The sequence below is a fragment of the Platalea leucorodia genome (assembly GCF_965183815.1).
Source record: "Platalea leucorodia genome assembly, chromosome: 6".
NCBI lineage: Eukaryota > Metazoa > Chordata > Aves > Pelecaniformes > Threskiornithidae > Platalea > Platalea leucorodia.
Window position 1 is genome coordinate 16,175,827 of NC_138828.1, and position 16,454 is coordinate 16,192,280.

Genomic DNA, 16,454 nt, shown 5'->3' on the forward strand with positions numbered 1-16,454 from the left:
CTGATAAGGATATAGCAAACATCAAATTCCCTTGATGAGGAACTAAGTGATAAAAACCTCCAGAAAGATTTGTCATATCCTAAAATATAATTCTTGCTATTAGGTAGGAAACAAAACCACTGTAATTCAACTGATTAGGTAGTCATTACAGAAGTACAAAAAAGGACACATTGTCAAAGCATGCACTTCTGCAAGTTCAGAAATTCTCCTTGTGAAATATTCTATCAAGTTCAATATATTATAAAATTGTTCTCCTCTCTGCACCTCTAAAGAGTAACCCAAAGCCAATCCTATAATTGCTTGTGTTTCAGTTTTTAAATATCTTTACTTACTTCTTCACAAAAGGCAGGAGAAAGACAAACCACAGAAAAAAATACATTGGTAGCATTTTTACCTATCATTTCTCTTCCTTCTATCATATCTTTTCTCCAGCCTCTGGTTATCATCACAAAGGATCCAGAAGAGAAATGTGTAACAAGCTATTACCTGTTTTCTGCCCCATTAAAAATAAATCTGCAAACAAGATGGATCAATAGTAATTTAGCACATTACAAAATATGCAAAGAACTGGACTGAATGCACATGACTTCACCAATAACAGTGACAATTAATGGCACACAGGAATTATGTCAATGCTCTCCAAAGCTGAGCCATGTTAGCTCTTTACTATACTACATAAACCTCAGCATAAGAAAAAAAATCATGGGCTTCAGCTTTCCTTCATTTATATTGATGTCTATTTCATGTCACACGGTGACAATTAGTTGGAAAGAGTGACTCCAGTGAGGAGAGAATCAGCCAGTGCTTCCCAAAGAAGCTTCAGGAACAAAATTGCAAGCACTGCAGGCAAAAACTTACACCAAACAAGCATTCAGTCAGCAAAAGAAGGGTCTGCTACCCATACTCTTTCAAAAACGACATCAGAACTTCAACAGAGATTCCAGGCTTCCTTTTAAATTTCATCCCAAACACATGAGCGTTTTATAAAATTGGCAATATTAACAGATTGATAGAAAAGTCAGTCTTTATACCACTTTACTATAACCCATACAAGTAATGATTAGGTCCAGAAACCTGACATGGGGTTTCAGAGGTGACTACGCTCTGATAAGCCACGGCTCCAGCTTCTTGCCTGTAACAATTCTGAGCAAATAGCTCAACACCGTGGACAAAAGAGCAGCAGGCATACTCTTGTTATTAACATATTCCTCTTTAAATAGCCTCCATCTTTGCTGTTCTTACTTGGCGACATCTAATTAATCTCACTGAGTATTGATCTCGTAACCAAAGCTAGATGTTGCTGGTGGGTAAGTGAATCAGATTCGTAACAACAAGGCAAACTCACCAGTGCCTTAAACATTCAAACTATGAGAGGGGAAAAAAACACCCCTCAAGCTATGCCTACTGGGAAAAGATGTTTCTCTCTCTCTGGGAACAAGACAAAAAAAAACCATGTCTCAAGGAGCAATCAGACCCCCACAAAAAGATAAAACACTATAAAATTAAATACTATTTTTTGCTTTTAGTGCCATAAGGTTGTAGGCGCAAAAGGAATCAAGAACGTGCGACATTTATTTTCATGGCAAATATACATGCTCAGCTGCCCTACTCAACTTTTACAAAAGTGAAGTCTTCAATCAACAGTCACTAAACAGTGACCTCTTTTTGCAAGCTGCATTTCTTCGTGGCTGAAGGAATCGAGGAGTCTGGCTGTCCATAATCAACATCCAGATATGCTAACCAACAGCTTGCTTTTTATTTTCAGTCGGTTAATTATTTAGGAAGGAAAAACTTAATAGCACATCAGAAAATGGACTTAAAGAACTTCTGTTACGAACATAGCACTATAAAGTTTGCTTGGATGCCAACTGGCATTGGCCCAGTGCGTATGAACTGAAAGGAAACACCCTTCCTCTTGGGATTCTAGTCCCATATATTATAAAAAATGAATAGCTGTTCCTTGGTTACCAAGGACCTGAGGCAATCAGCCCCCATTGTTATCTTTTAGCAGCACAGTATGCTTGGGCCTTCAGCAAAGAGAATAGTTACTAGGAATTTGCTGCATCAGAGCTAGTTTATAAAGTGCCGGTACTACCAGCACACTTGCACGCTGGTACAGAGCACTTCTCTAGTATAAGCTGCACAGACAAATTCCACAGTTTGCGAGTCAAACACAGAACCTGGATTTTACTACAACCATTTACTTTTCCCCAGTAAATCTTCTGATGTGAACAGCTTTTTCTCCAGCAGGAAATAAACCAATAACTTCAAATAAATTTTAACCTTACTCCTTTTCTATACATTGCTGCCCTTCTTATGTGAAGGCCAGTCTTCACGGGGAAAGTTACATTAAATTCATGCCCACAGTCACACTGGTGTAGCCAGTGTGGGTACTCCTATTCCCACACGAAAGGATCTTTTCTTGGTTTAGCTTATGTTACTCCAAAAAGGATTTCATCTAAACTAATGAAAACCTTAGGCCAGACCCATGCCAAGAATAGTTTGCCACTTTAATTGCCTTGGCAAAACACACCAGCAAAGCATTTGGAGAACACATGTAACTCAGAGCAACAAACTGGTACTGGCTGCACCTCATTGCATCCTTCCCCCTCCTCTTCCAAGGGAGGAATGAGCATTGCTGTCCATCCAGTAGTTTCTATGTTATGAGTTTTTACCCAGAGAGTTGCACAGGAACAGATCAGACCTCATAACGTCCCTAAACAAAAAGGCTACGTCAGAACGACAGCAGTGCAATTATACAACGTCCATGTCAGACTTCGTGCCTGTACACTGGCTTGCTACCCCTATACAGTCAGGCTAGTATTCCTGATAAAACTCAGCCTGATAAAGCTCTAATATACCGAACCACTTTGTGCATCTTGTGAAGATAGCTGACGTGCTTCCTTCCCCTCTGCAGCAGAATGCCACTCCAGGGAGAACACTGACGACACCTGAAGCTGTATGTTCTACCAGAAATATGAATCCATGATGTGAACTTTTTATAGAAAGAAATGAAATAAACCTTATTTTTCCTTATTTTGAAGATGGATCATTTAAATTTCCCTGCATGGCTTGCCAGTTCTTGAAAGCTTGTGTTACCAAGACTGTTTCTTCTTACTCCCTAATAAGCCTGGTTCCTTGACTGCCGACAGCTGGAACTGGTGGAGGGAAGTCAGAAGTGTAAAATGGTTCTTGTTGAGCAAATTCGAGAAATGCAGTTTGCTTTTTTTTTAAAAAAAAATGACAAAGGATTGTAAGATACTGAACTGCTGCAAAAAATTTTAATGAAAAGTGGCAACATAATAATATACTCTGGTAAATTAGGACAGGGTAGTAAGCGATTATACAAAAGTCCATTTGTGACAGAGACAGCAGGAGGGAAAATTCTCCCTTGTCCAATATTTCAAAAGCACTAGTTTTGTACATGCTCACTGACACCGTGAGCTCCCTAACAGGGATTCTTTGATCTTCTCCATTAAATATTTTTTGTGGACTTATTCTGAACTTGGTAAGAGGGGGAAATACCATTGTATGGAATAAAATAAAGTACTGAACTGTACACTCGTGTCTTTCAAATATGGAAACATTTGAGACAGTTTGGTCTTCAGGTGGTATTTTAAAAAGCTTTTCTATTGTTTACCTAAAGTACCTATTTCTTATTCTCATAATACATGGAATCAAACCAAATCCAGACCCATTGAAGAGAGAATATATAAGCCTATAGAAAAACAAATACATTCTACTTAGTGGTTCAAACTGTATCCATACCTGTACTAGTGGGTTTGGATGCTCTTCCCTTAGGGACTGGCAGTAACAATAATTCCAAAGACTGTGGTGGAGTTGCTTTCTCTTGCTTCATCTCTGAAAGCTGCAGGGGATCCTCAGCAACCAGTGATTTCTTCTTCTCAGCCAACAGGGTGCCTGCAGCCCTTGCAGCAACCTCCTTGAGAAGGGCAGCTGAAGAGGTCATGGAAGCGAGAGAAAGGAAAGAACTAGCCGGAGGCGGGTGCTCCTGCCCAGGAGTCATGCTTCTTTCACTCACTTTCTTAGATAAAGCTGCTAACGTGGAGCTGGCTGACTGAGAACTAAAAGGTGAGGAAAAGGATTCGAATCTTATAGTGTCTTCAGTCCTTGAAAGAGATTTGTCCTGCAGAACGGCATTGGCTGCGGCTTTCAGTTTCAGGATAGCTGAATCAGGGGACAAACCACAGGTGGTGGCTGAGTTTGGCAACCACTTACCTTGATTCCATATAAAGTGACTACCTGCATTGTACTGGTCACTTTGTTCCTGTTTCTCAGCAAGCTTTCTGGCAAGAACACTTAGCTGCTGGGCATGATGAGCAGGTGGAGAGAAGGAGAGATTTGAGCCAAGATTTACAGGGGACTCAACTCTGCCATTGACTGTAACAGCAGCATCCAGCTTGAGGGAGCCAGCCTCCAGTAGCCGCCTCAGGTTACTACTCAGTGGCTTATTTGGACCAGGAGTTTCTTCTTCACACAGAGATGACACATCAGGAGAAAGGTGCTCTTTGCTCTGTAATGTGTCTCTTAGTGCCTCATTTTCAATGGACCCCAGCTCTGCTGTGTTGCTGCTAGGAGTTGCACTTCCCAAAGAAGTATCTGGGGAAGTGGACTGCTCTTGAATTCTGTCCTCAAGAGACAACTTAAAGTTCTCCTGGACTTCTCCATATGATGCTTCTGAAGGAGTTTCTGAAGAATTTCCAAACCAGCGTTCTTCTTCACTGAGTTCACCTTCCACTTCTTCCTGTCTGGTACCGTCTGTGTGGAACCAAGAACAACAGTATTATTCCCAAATCTGCGTAAAATAACTTCTTAGCATGAAGTATGCCTGGCCTCTGCATGACCCTCCTGAATAGTCACCTAACATCCCCCTAAAGCACATGGACTTTGCATCAGCCTGGACTGAGTGACCAGGAAAAAGTTTTTTGAAAATGAGTAAGTCTTTCTTTGAAGAGAAAATCATGACAGGCCTGTCATCTTTCTGTTGGCGTAACTAAAACAGCTAAAACTGCAACAATACAAATATACATAATACATATTCATATATTGCAAATGTTTCATTATTGGTATCGTCTGTACATCCTGCAAATTATTATGAACTCTGTGGTATAAAGCATGGATTTAACAGGCCCAGAAATTACTGGATACTTGTGTCTTGTACAGCTAGCACAGGCACACCTTCAAAAGCAGGTCAGGTGTGTAGCTACTCAAAGTAGTTTCTTCCAGTAATTTTAAATCTCAGCCCAATCCTGCAGTGACCCCTATCTAAAATAAAATAAAATTTGTACTGATAATACACAATTCATTCCTGAATAGCTGAAATGACTAACACATGAATGCAGGCTAAAGCTCTCATCTCTCCAACTATTTGGGAAAGGAATATCATACACACAAAACTAATCTTCGGGTGTTTTTCTTCTTATATAGACACTACTTGCTTGTCACTCTTCATTAATGTTAAAGTTTTAAAGACCATCCTAAACTGAACTTAGTTTAGCTGAAAAGAAGAAAAAAAAAAAAAAAAAAAAGTGTTGGTCTCATCAGTTATTTACATTTTCTCCTCTCCAGTAACTGCAACACATCTAGTCTCTCCTGAGACCTAACTGACAGTGTTTAAAACACTGTGACCCTGGATTGCTCTTCTTCCCGATAGGTATTCAAAGTCATACAGACATGACCAGGACTTTTTTTGCAGATCTTGCTGCCCAGTCAGAGCGTAGTTAAGAACAGCAGCAATGCTAGAATTAAATTCATGTTATCTTCTCTTGCCAGATACCTCTCACATTTCTTGCTTTTAGTCTCAATGTCCCAAGCTACAAAAGAATCTTTGTAATCATACTACAGCAAAACAAAAGGATTTAATATAACCCTCCACTGACATTCTGGAAATAAGCCTGCATGATATGTACTGTATCTATGATCACGTATTATTCCCAGATTCCCTATTTAATTCCAGCAAATTACAAAACTTGGAGAGAAGTTGATGAACAAAAACTTAGATTTATATTATTGCTTTGATCCAATGAATTTAAGGAGGAAAAACCCAGCCAAATGTATCACAAGCGTAGAGATACCAACATACACTCTCTGAAAGCAAAGATATTTTTTAATTTTACACAGAATATGAGGAATAGTCTCTCGCAGTAAGTTCCTTTTACTCAAAACCCCTTAGAAAAAAATTCACCAATGTTTTAAGAGCCCATAATAAAACCACTCAGTTACCTTAGATCAGTAATTCAAGCAGAAGAGGGCTAGCATCTTTCCTATTCAAAACAAACAAAAGCCAAGCAAAACCCAAAGCACTTACCTAAAATTATTTTGGTATTATCCAAGTTAACATCACAGACACAGCAAGATTAACAAAAACATGCACATAAAGGCCAATACCATGCACATTCAATTAAAGAAGATAGATGCTAATCAGTTGAGCCAGCACTTATGCAGGTTAAAGGAGAACTGAATGTATTCCCTTTTCACCCTGCGAACATTAAAAAGTAACTTGAGGCATGTCTGTACAGTTGGGTGCACTCAGATGAGAGATCTGTCCACTCATCCCAGATGCAAGCAAGTTCTGGTTTGGAAGCCAAAAAAGCATTTTACTGGCACTTTGCCTGAACCGATACACCAAGAGCAGGGCACACCCCCTGGGACACAGCCTAGAGTTGACACCACTACACAGCTTCTGAGCCAGAGCCAGCCTGTGTCCTACCACTTCCATCCATATGTCTGCTTACATCTGTCTGTGTTAAAAGAACCCCTCCTCTCCCCTGCAAACCCCACTCTCTCTGTGTCTCTGCTCCCCATCCATAAATAAGAAGGGAAAATTCCTTTTCCTTTCACTCAGAAAGTCACCCAAGAATATTTAACTGTAAATGGTTACAAGAGGAAGTGGGTTTCTGTTTTAGAGAAATCTCCAGCTTACTAAACCCCCAAATTTCTCTGCTCCTTGTCGTGTACCTCAATTTCTTTATGTTGATATGTTTCCTAGTTGCAATCAGCCTTTAAAATACCAGTTAAATAACACTGTTTTACAAATCTCTCAATCTTGCACTGGAAACGAATTATTCCTTCTCACCTGCACCAGTTTTTGCTCTAACCATAAAAGTAATGTCCTGCATGTATTTTTACTCTCTCTCCCTCCTCTCTAAAGTTGTCATCTCAGGGAACACTCACAGTAGCTGAGGAACAGGACACTGGTATTTGAAGTTAATGGTAAGAATGGGGGGAAAGGAACTACATCTGCTATGGCATAGCTGCAGTACAGTTTTCTTCGATAGTAACACAACTACACTATGCCTGGAACCAAAAAAATAAGGTAGCAATAGCAGGAGAGAGAGGAACAGGACATGGACTGCCTTGCTTTTTCCAGACATGCACATTCTCCATTGGTCTTGCCTATATGAAGAGCAGCCACCAACATTTTATTGACAGGGAGCAGCAGGAGTGCAGTACTCTTCATTTAAAGGCTTGCTACCAAGTCCAGAATTTCCCTCCTCTTTGGGTAATGCAGTGAGAGCTCCCCCTCCTGTTGCTAATCTACCTGTAACCACTCAAGCACTCAAATCTCCAAGCAGTCTCCATAACAAAGGGCACATTTCCTTTGCAGCATCTCTATCCCAAACCCGCTGGATTTTTTTTCCACCAGTGCAGTTTCTTTCTGTACCCAGAAATCAGACCTCTAACTGCTGACACAGTTCTAATTTTCCTCTTCTCAGTAATTCCCTCAGTTGCTGCAGTATCAAGTCCGCCGTATTTTAAGGCTGTAAGATTAATGCTGAAAAAGCCAGCATCAGTGTCTTATCATGAGCTCAGTCAAGCCTTCTTTTAAACAGTAGTGAATTGGTTTAGAAGCATAACGGTGAAGCCTGGCAATTTCATTTCTAAGCAAAGTTGCCATTCGAGGCCTTCAGGGCAGAATTTTAATTCACATTGACTTGTGAGCCTGTGAGTTTGAACAAGCTTGAGAACCGGGAGAAATCAGCCCAATCCACCAACTCTCCTATGATTTCAGATTAAATAAAACCTTCCCTCAGAACTCAGAGGGTTCATGGGACACCCAGACCAGGTTTGTCTGAAACAGGAGCCAACCTCCATGTGTCTGTCAAGAAACTTCAGCTGTATTTCACATCTGTCGCAGAAGATCTGCATGACATGTTTTTCCCATCTCTCGCAACACAGCTAATGAACTCCAGTGAGAAGCCCTTGAAAGCTAGGTGTAGAAATGTAATACCACATTTAAATTTCTTCTCTCCACCATAAACATACCATAGCTTGTTATTACAGAATTACTTATTAATTAAGTTAATTAAGTTAAGCTAGTGGCATTTCATTTCTAAATGCTAAACATGGGTAAGAAACAACACGAAAGTTGCAAAGCAGGAAAAGGTAACTTCAGAGTTAGAGGCAAATTCTCACTGACTTCATTTGGAACGAGACCTGGCTGGGAATCTCACCAACTTTTACCGAGATTACAATTACCAGATTGCCTCTTCTCAACATGATTCAAGAGTCAAGACCTGTCGACGCTTCTCTTTCCTGATTTCCATGGCAGTTCTGGAAGGAGAACTGCTTCCCAAACCATTTGCCACTGGCAGAGGCTAGTGGATGTTACAGGTGTCCTGCGTGCTTCGGGACTACCGCATCACACAGCACCCAGGAGCCTCACACAAGTACTTGCCATTCCTGTCAGCGATGACAAAAGGCACTGAAGTACTGTTGGGCAACTGCTGCCACTGATGTAGCCCAATATCAAACAATCTCTGGCAAAGCCACAAATGTGTGCGGAAGCACTGTTTGAAGAAGTGCCAGTTTCCCTCGCTCACCCACTCATCTGCTTGTTTTCAAATACGGAGAAGTTCTGTTTCCTCTTCAAGAGATCAGTTTGACAGACAAATCTTATTGATCCCAAAGTATGTTATTTCACTTGGTGAGCATCTTCCCTTTTTCTTAGAGTGGTGATTAAAAATTGACCCTGATATCAATAGAAATGTAAATATTAATTTGCCCAAACTACTTCTATCTGAAAACTGAAAAAGACAAATGTGTTTTTGATTTATATACTGAGCCGCCCAATTCAAATGCTGGAAACTTTAACTAAACCCAACAGTGGCAAGTGTGAGATGATCCACAGTTCCGCTTTGTAGGACTTGGAGCGGAGAAATATGAATGCAGCAGGTTAGATCTAGAAACAGGCTGTGCAGGACACAAAAAAGGAGTCTCCAAGTTGTGGCAATGAGCGACAGACATAGGCAGTGAAAACACGATTGAAAGAACACCATTTGGACCACCAGAGATTATCTGAGAAGAAGCTACAGCTAAGGAACCCACCCCAAAGAGACTGAATTTTCATGCTAAGAGAGACAAAACTTCACTTTAATCATTCAGTGCGATGAGTAAATTAAAGAACTTCAATACAGAATTAACATTGCAAATCCATATGCTACAGTGATATGAAACATATGGAAATTGTAATTATGGGATTACAGAATGAAAATTAAAACAAATATAAAAGTAGGTAGAAGTAAAATGATTTCAAAGAAACGCACACAGGAAAATTGCTGATGAGATAAATTAGGTAAGATTGCCCTAACTTCAGCAGTTACATTTCAAGAAAATTCTGGGAATCTACAGGACCAGGATTTAAAGGGATAGGAGAGCCAAACCTAATTTTCATTATCTTGATTTCAAATATCTTGATCTATATAGGGATTTCAGAGATGATCATTCAAGTTTGCATCAATCTAAATAAAGTTATAATTGTATTTGTTGGCTGTTTGGCACCCAGGTCATCTGCCTAATTTGTTGCCCCAGCAGCTTATCTTATTTCATCTCTAACGCCTATCGTAAACCATTCTCTGTATTATCTTATACTAAACACTCTACCTAGGCCTACTGAAAGAGCTAGGATTAAGTGATAGGTTTACACTAGGGAACTGAGGAGCTCTGAAAAAGATACCTAAGGAATTTAAAAGGACACATTAAATTTAAATGAAGCAGTAAGCCATCCATAAGGAGTCCTGAGGAAACACAGACTGACTCAGATGAGCAATCAGTTTAAGGCCAAGTAAATAGGCAGATACGTCAAAAATAAGGCAGAGACAACACCTGAGCAACCTAGACCTTAGCCTTGTGTGACTTTTATCAAGAATAGCAAGAAAAGGGGAGTGAATAAAGAGAAGCAGCAACTGACAACCGAGAAGGCATGGACAACTGTAAAGGCATTTAACTATTCATGGACAAGGAAGAGGTGAGACAGACAGTAAACTGGTGTGCTCATATTTGGCCTCCAGGATGGTTTCCCATGTCCTACTCCCTCCTGTCTGCTTTCTTAGAACCCTCAAATGAGGATTACGGATCAGGCCACAGGCCAAAATGCGCTCTTCTGGCAGTCCATTTCAGAAAACCCTCTCTTTACAAGTGCTGTAACCCAGGTACCATCATGACTGTTACTGTCAGCATCATATCCAGATAAGAGGAGTTTCCCATCACGTGATGGCTGCATGTTCAAGAAGAGAACAGAGGCCCACAACATCTCCATCTTAGCTCTGCGACAGTCAGCCAACTTACACCCTTTAGAACTGGAATACAGAAGGATGCTCACTTCCTTCAGCCAAACCCAGCAAGTACCACTGGCACGGAAGCCTTGAAATTTGCCAGAGACTGCTTGCTAGCCGTCCTGGGCAGAACAGTTTTAGTGGAACAAGGAAAGCAGAAGCCATACTGGAGAAGCTCCAGGATGAAATTAGAGGAGGAAAACTTGAAGTCCTAATTGTAAACGGCACATGCAGTGAGAACTGTCAGCCACAAAAGTGTCACATCAGAATTTAGTGCAGACCACATAATAGAGAAGAGAAAAGAATGAAGGAGCTAAGGACTCAATACAGCAGATACCTTTAGGTAAACTACGTACACTGTGTAAGTGCATCATTTTAGCAATGGTAGAAAATAATTACAAGAGATCACTTGCTTATATCACATCACTTTCTAATTCACATTGTCTCTAGGTGTTTGCTTCACATAAACCCTTGCTGATTTCACAACCAGGTACTATAGAAAGCAACATGCACAGGCCTAAAAATGGCAGTCATATCTGCGAAGCCTATTCTGTGGTATCCTACAGAAATTGCTCAGTCTAGCTGCCTACAAACTACCTTTTTTTTTTTTTTATTCAGGCTAGTTTTTAAGCATTTCAAGTAAAAAAGAGTGAATGTCATTTCTTTGGGCTGAACAACATTTGTGGGTTCCCACACCCACCAGACCATGTGGCTGTGTGTGCTGTAGGACTAGCCGGGCACCCCACAGGTTCCACCTCTAAAAAGCACTTACAGCCACATCTGATTAGACTATATATCCAGAGAAGCAGCTATGTTGATATTCCCATAGGGATGCTTGCAAGAAAATCATGATTTTAATAAAGACACAAAGGCCTGCCTTAACTCCTTTTATTATATCAACAGCAGCAAATAAAACTTAAAAGTCACAGTTACATAAACAGTCATGTGCTAGAGTGCCCTCGGTCCCCCATTTTGCCTTCATGATTCCTGTGACCTATAATAGGTAAGCAGCACAGGAAGTCACTGTCCTCTTTGAATGGAATTTCTGGCTCGCTCACTTATCAACGGGATGATTATTCAACTCTTGACCTCATCACAAAATGGTTTAGCAGTATTGCTGGTGCTTGAACCAAATTTCTCTACTGCAGGCTGACCTAGAGAGAGCAGCACAGCTGCAAGAAGGAACTGCCAAAAAGCCACAGCTCTTCTGTTCTGTCCTTCTCCCCTGTGTTTAAGATGTGTGAAAATACTCACACAATTAGACAGGAAAAGAAGCCCTAGGTAGGACTCTGTATTTCATCTCCACATCTTCTAAAATAATGATTTTCCTAACTAGAGGGAAGGAGGAGAGGGGAAAAGAAAGGCATAGCTTTTAAAGACAAGGCATATATCCTCTACTTTTATCCCTAACTTAAAGTGACTTTGAAAAAACCCACTTACAAGAAAACCCCAGAATATTCACCTAGCAATTTCTCTAGTACTGCTTTTTTATAAAGGCCTCCAAGACAAACAAGATTAGAGAAAGTTAATCACCTTGCAGTAACTGGAACTCAGGATGCTTTGCCCATACGCACAAACTGTGAATGTGCAGAAGTACCATGCATTCAGGTTTGCCAACTGCTAGAAGAAGACCACAGGTCAAAATGCATGTACAGCACCTCAGTTTCCTCTCAAAGGCAGAATCCAGGTGTGATGGACTCTTCCAAGGAAGAAGGGAAGCAGGATGGATCACAGAAAAAGCTTGTCACGCACAACATAAAACTGCCTTTATTCCCTTTCCCTCAAAGGAGAAGAATTTTGTGGTAGATCGGAAACAGAGACAGCGGCCTTTTATTTTCAGCCACAAGCCCCAGAATAAATGTGTCAAGTGGGTTTCATTACCTGCCAAAAAGATCCTTCTTTTACTAGCTAAGTATTGATGGAAGAGGACAGAAATACACGGTTTCTCCTGAGGTGAGCTGTCACTACTTGATGAAGGTTCTCAGGGCTGTTGACAGACCACAAGATAGGACCTTATAGTGACAAGAAGTCTGATCTCCCCCGAAACAAGTTCTTCAAAAGGCAGTACGATAGATGTTTGACATCTTGCCTCCAAGAAAGATTAACTATTATTCTCTTCTAGGCAAGAGGTTATAGTTAGTAGCTGTGGGATCAGTGTTTGAGGGGTGTTACTTTAGAGTGCAGTTAGAAGACACTGTTAAGGTGACAAAAGCTCACGACTGACAGAAGTGGTGGTCCTGTGCCCTCCCTTACATTTCCTCTGTTGTTTGTTTGACTGCTTGGTGAGCCAATTTCAACTCACTGATCTGGCAGAAAACTACTCACTCTGCCAAGAAATCAGAACAAAACTGATGCAAAGGAGGCAGGAATGGGGAAACAGGAGGAGTCAACAATCTGAGCCACCTGCCTTCTGAGGTCTTTTGGGGTTCAATGCATATCATGTCTTGTCAATGAAAAACACCAGAGGATTCTCCCTCCCATCCCAAACCTCAACAATGTACTACACCTCTCAGGGAAGAGCTGGCCCATGCAGTCAGGATGGCCACAGCAGTTAATATCACGCAGGCTGCTTTAGAAGCCTTATCCGGGACATCTGCAGCTGGGCTGGCCACCATAGACTCTTCTGATGTTAATTAAAAAAAACCCTTCTCTAGAATTGGTTGGCAGCATCTTCCTGGGAGAAGAAAAGTCCTGAAGACCCAGAAATGATATCTTAATAGTGAGGCCCCGTAATCAGCAACCCTGAAAAGTAGGTGGGCAGAGCAGTATGTCTTATAGTGTAATATGGATGTATAGTAATGTTACATATATACGTACATATATGTAGTATATGTATATAATAATACATATCTAATATTTGTCTCACTACAATTTAGAATTACTTTGTTCTAGCTGGATTTTGCCACTATTTGAGGCTCAGTGAGCTGAAGTAACTTGAGGTGTGTGCATGAAACAGAACAGAACACACATGGCCTTAGAGGAGGGGAATATTTTTGAAGATCATTTCTCAAGCGGCATGCCACAGAAGAGCATCCCACACAAAACACTTTCATCAGCTGACTTGACCAATACCTAGAATTCCTGGAGAGAAGGTAGACAAAGACAGTTGATTTTTATGATGGAGGTTTTCAGAAGAAACAAATATTTCTCAAGTCAGCTTACACTGCAAAGGCTGGCTAGTAGCCCCAAGACAGATTCATAAAGCACATAAAGTGTCAGTGTAACAATAGAAAATCATGTTCCTTACAAAACATATTTTATGGTACTGATGTTTTTCTTGTAGCACTTTTATGGAGACTGAGCAAAATACCACAGCCAGACTTATTGAAAGTTTCTTCAACAGGCCCTCGCGAACATCCTATAACCACCTATAGTTGAGTTCGGGCACACCTTTCATAAAGCACAAGATAGTGATCAGACTGATTTATACGCTAAAGGAATATGGCCAACTGAAAACCTGAAGTCTGTACATTAACATATCAAAGGAATACACCTCTTTTGCCTGATGAAAACAGAGAATATGATAAGCCATTTGCTATAAAACAAAACACTTTTTTAGGCAGCAACTTCTGAGCCATATTCAAGTCCCTTATCAGGAATTTCAGGCTTCCCTGGGTCTTTTAAAACTAGCTACGATATCAGATTAAGACTCTAGTAAAGTATTATAAATTTGAGGACAAACTAAACATGCGGGAGATCATCTGTTATTCCCACAGCTCTGTTTGAAATGGCAATCAGCTTTAACCATCTTTGATGGTTCAAGTGGTCCATATGTGCAAGTCTACCCAGAGAGATTCCCTGCACCTGGAATGGTAATGTATCATTTACATCAGCACGCATTTACCATTGTGGGCTCACTTACATGTTAAGTTCAGTACAGTGGTTAGAAATTCTACCTTTTCTTAGTTGCAAGGAAGTTTAAAAACTCCTTAAAAGTATTCCTAGTTAGCCAAAATTCACTTTGCTTGTTCATTTGTTTTGCTCTAGATAGATGTCTATGGCAATAGGCTGTTGCAGTGAGAAAGTATCAAATACCAAAAAGTAACAGGGATGCTGGCACCTCCAAAATAAGAAGAGTTTAAACACTATTCTCAAGACTTCTATTATCCTTAGCATATAGAGTCAAGACCTATCATCTCAACCTACTTCATAAAGGAGGGGAAATATTTTAAGATTTCCCACCGTGAGCCTTCATTAGAAATGAAACCCCAAACAATTCTAGCAAACAATTTGGAAAAGCTGGCTACAATCAGAAGATCTCTAAATGAGGGAACTTCATTTCCACTCTAGATCAAATTATTGTGGGAGATAATCACATGAATGCCAAATGGTCAGTATAGGAATCCATAATACTTTAAAGCCATCCTTGAATGACAATTAACTCCATGAATGATAAGAGATTTTATTCCTTTGCCAGGTCATTAATGAAATCTTCTTTGAAAAGTTGCTTACGGAAGACAGAACTAGTGCTTCTATTCGGAAATTCTAAGCAGAAACACAAAACTGCCTTATCTTAAACATAGTCTATCCGCAAATCAGAGGCTCAGTTACTCATTTCCAAATGGCTACTTGCTTTGTAGTAGTTTGATCTAGGTCATAGTCTTCTATTGTATATTTGAGGTAGAAGACATCAAAAAACAGATTTTTTTTTTTTTTTTCTTACGAGATCTCAGGCTGCAATTATCCCTGACTTACAAAAGAAAAAGAGATAGAAGGAAGGAAAACCATGGTCAGACTAGACAATCACCATGAGCTCAAGCAGCAAAGTAACTCAGCGTAACTCAGTAACTCAATAACTCAACCTATCATCATACAGTTCTGTTTAGGTCTTACAGAAGACAAGGTCCATTCACTTGGACAATTCTGCTTGAGAAAATGGAAAGATCATACTATGTTATTAAGATATCTAAACGAAGAAAGTAGAATAACAACCTCAGTTTTTTATACCTTTCATCCCTAAAAGGCAACGGATTTCAAGAAAGGAGGTGGGCATATGTGAATGATCATGGAATTAGACAAAAACTTGACCTATGATCTGGAATAAAAGGCTCAGAAATAAAGGAAATTTATCCATTTTCCGAGAGGTGAGCCTCACCTTGAACAGAGACCAGCAGAATTTCTTTCTGCATACCCTACGATGCTTTTTGGTGCTGTGATGGTCAGTCTCCAAGACAAAGACTAAGCATAAGACAGAGTTTAGAGAATCTATCCGCTGACTGGATGGCTCAAGGCATTTTAAAGTGATTATATTCTTCTTGGCTGTCAGTGGTATCCACAAAGCTTTGGCAAACACCAGAAGAAAACTGGGAGAAGCACCCTTAACAGCATCACTTTTATGTAGTGAGCACTTCCCAAGAAAATCAGCCTCCATAGCAAAACAGAAATAAGGCATTAAGCATGAATAGTACAGTTTCTTCTATCACATTTTGTATGATCTAGGTGCCAGAAAGGGCATGAAAGCTTTGCTTTCTAATCTTCATTTAACTTGGTAACAAATAAAATTGGTGGTCCACTCTATTTTGCACACCTACGTTCTCTTTTTGAGCTACATCTATAAACTGCCTGCTCTTACTCAGTGCCTTCACCAGCTAACAATTCATCTTAATTAAGGCCTGCACCTGACCTGCCACCTCCCCAGAACTGGCTGCAGTGACAGCTGTCTCAACTCTTTACTGCGACAAAATGCATCTTCATTGCCTGAAATGCACTGCAAGCCTCAGCACAGTCACAACCCCAACGGTAAAAAGTAGGCACAAGAATCCTCACATGTTCCTCACAATTTAGAGCAGCCAAGAATAAAGCAATCTGTTTATGCTATAGATTATTGTAACACTGATTTACCCTCAATACGTGCAACTCATTTCAGCGTGGCAAGTCATT

General features: G+C 40.3%; 1 protein-coding gene across 1 annotated transcript in view; it reads right to left on the reverse strand.

The window, feature by feature from the left end:
- The window catches only part of ZNF827 (zinc finger protein 827), a gene marked incomplete at both ends in the record, with an annotated part of 106,526 nt that overhangs the window by 76,068 nt on the left and 14,004 nt on the right, over positions 1–16,454 (reverse strand). The window contains one exon of the mRNA XM_082315246.1: positions 3,769–4,779. Coding sequence (XP_082171372.1) covers positions 3,769–4,779 — 1,011 coding nt within the window. The remainder of the gene's footprint in view (positions 1–3,768; positions 4,780–16,454) is intronic.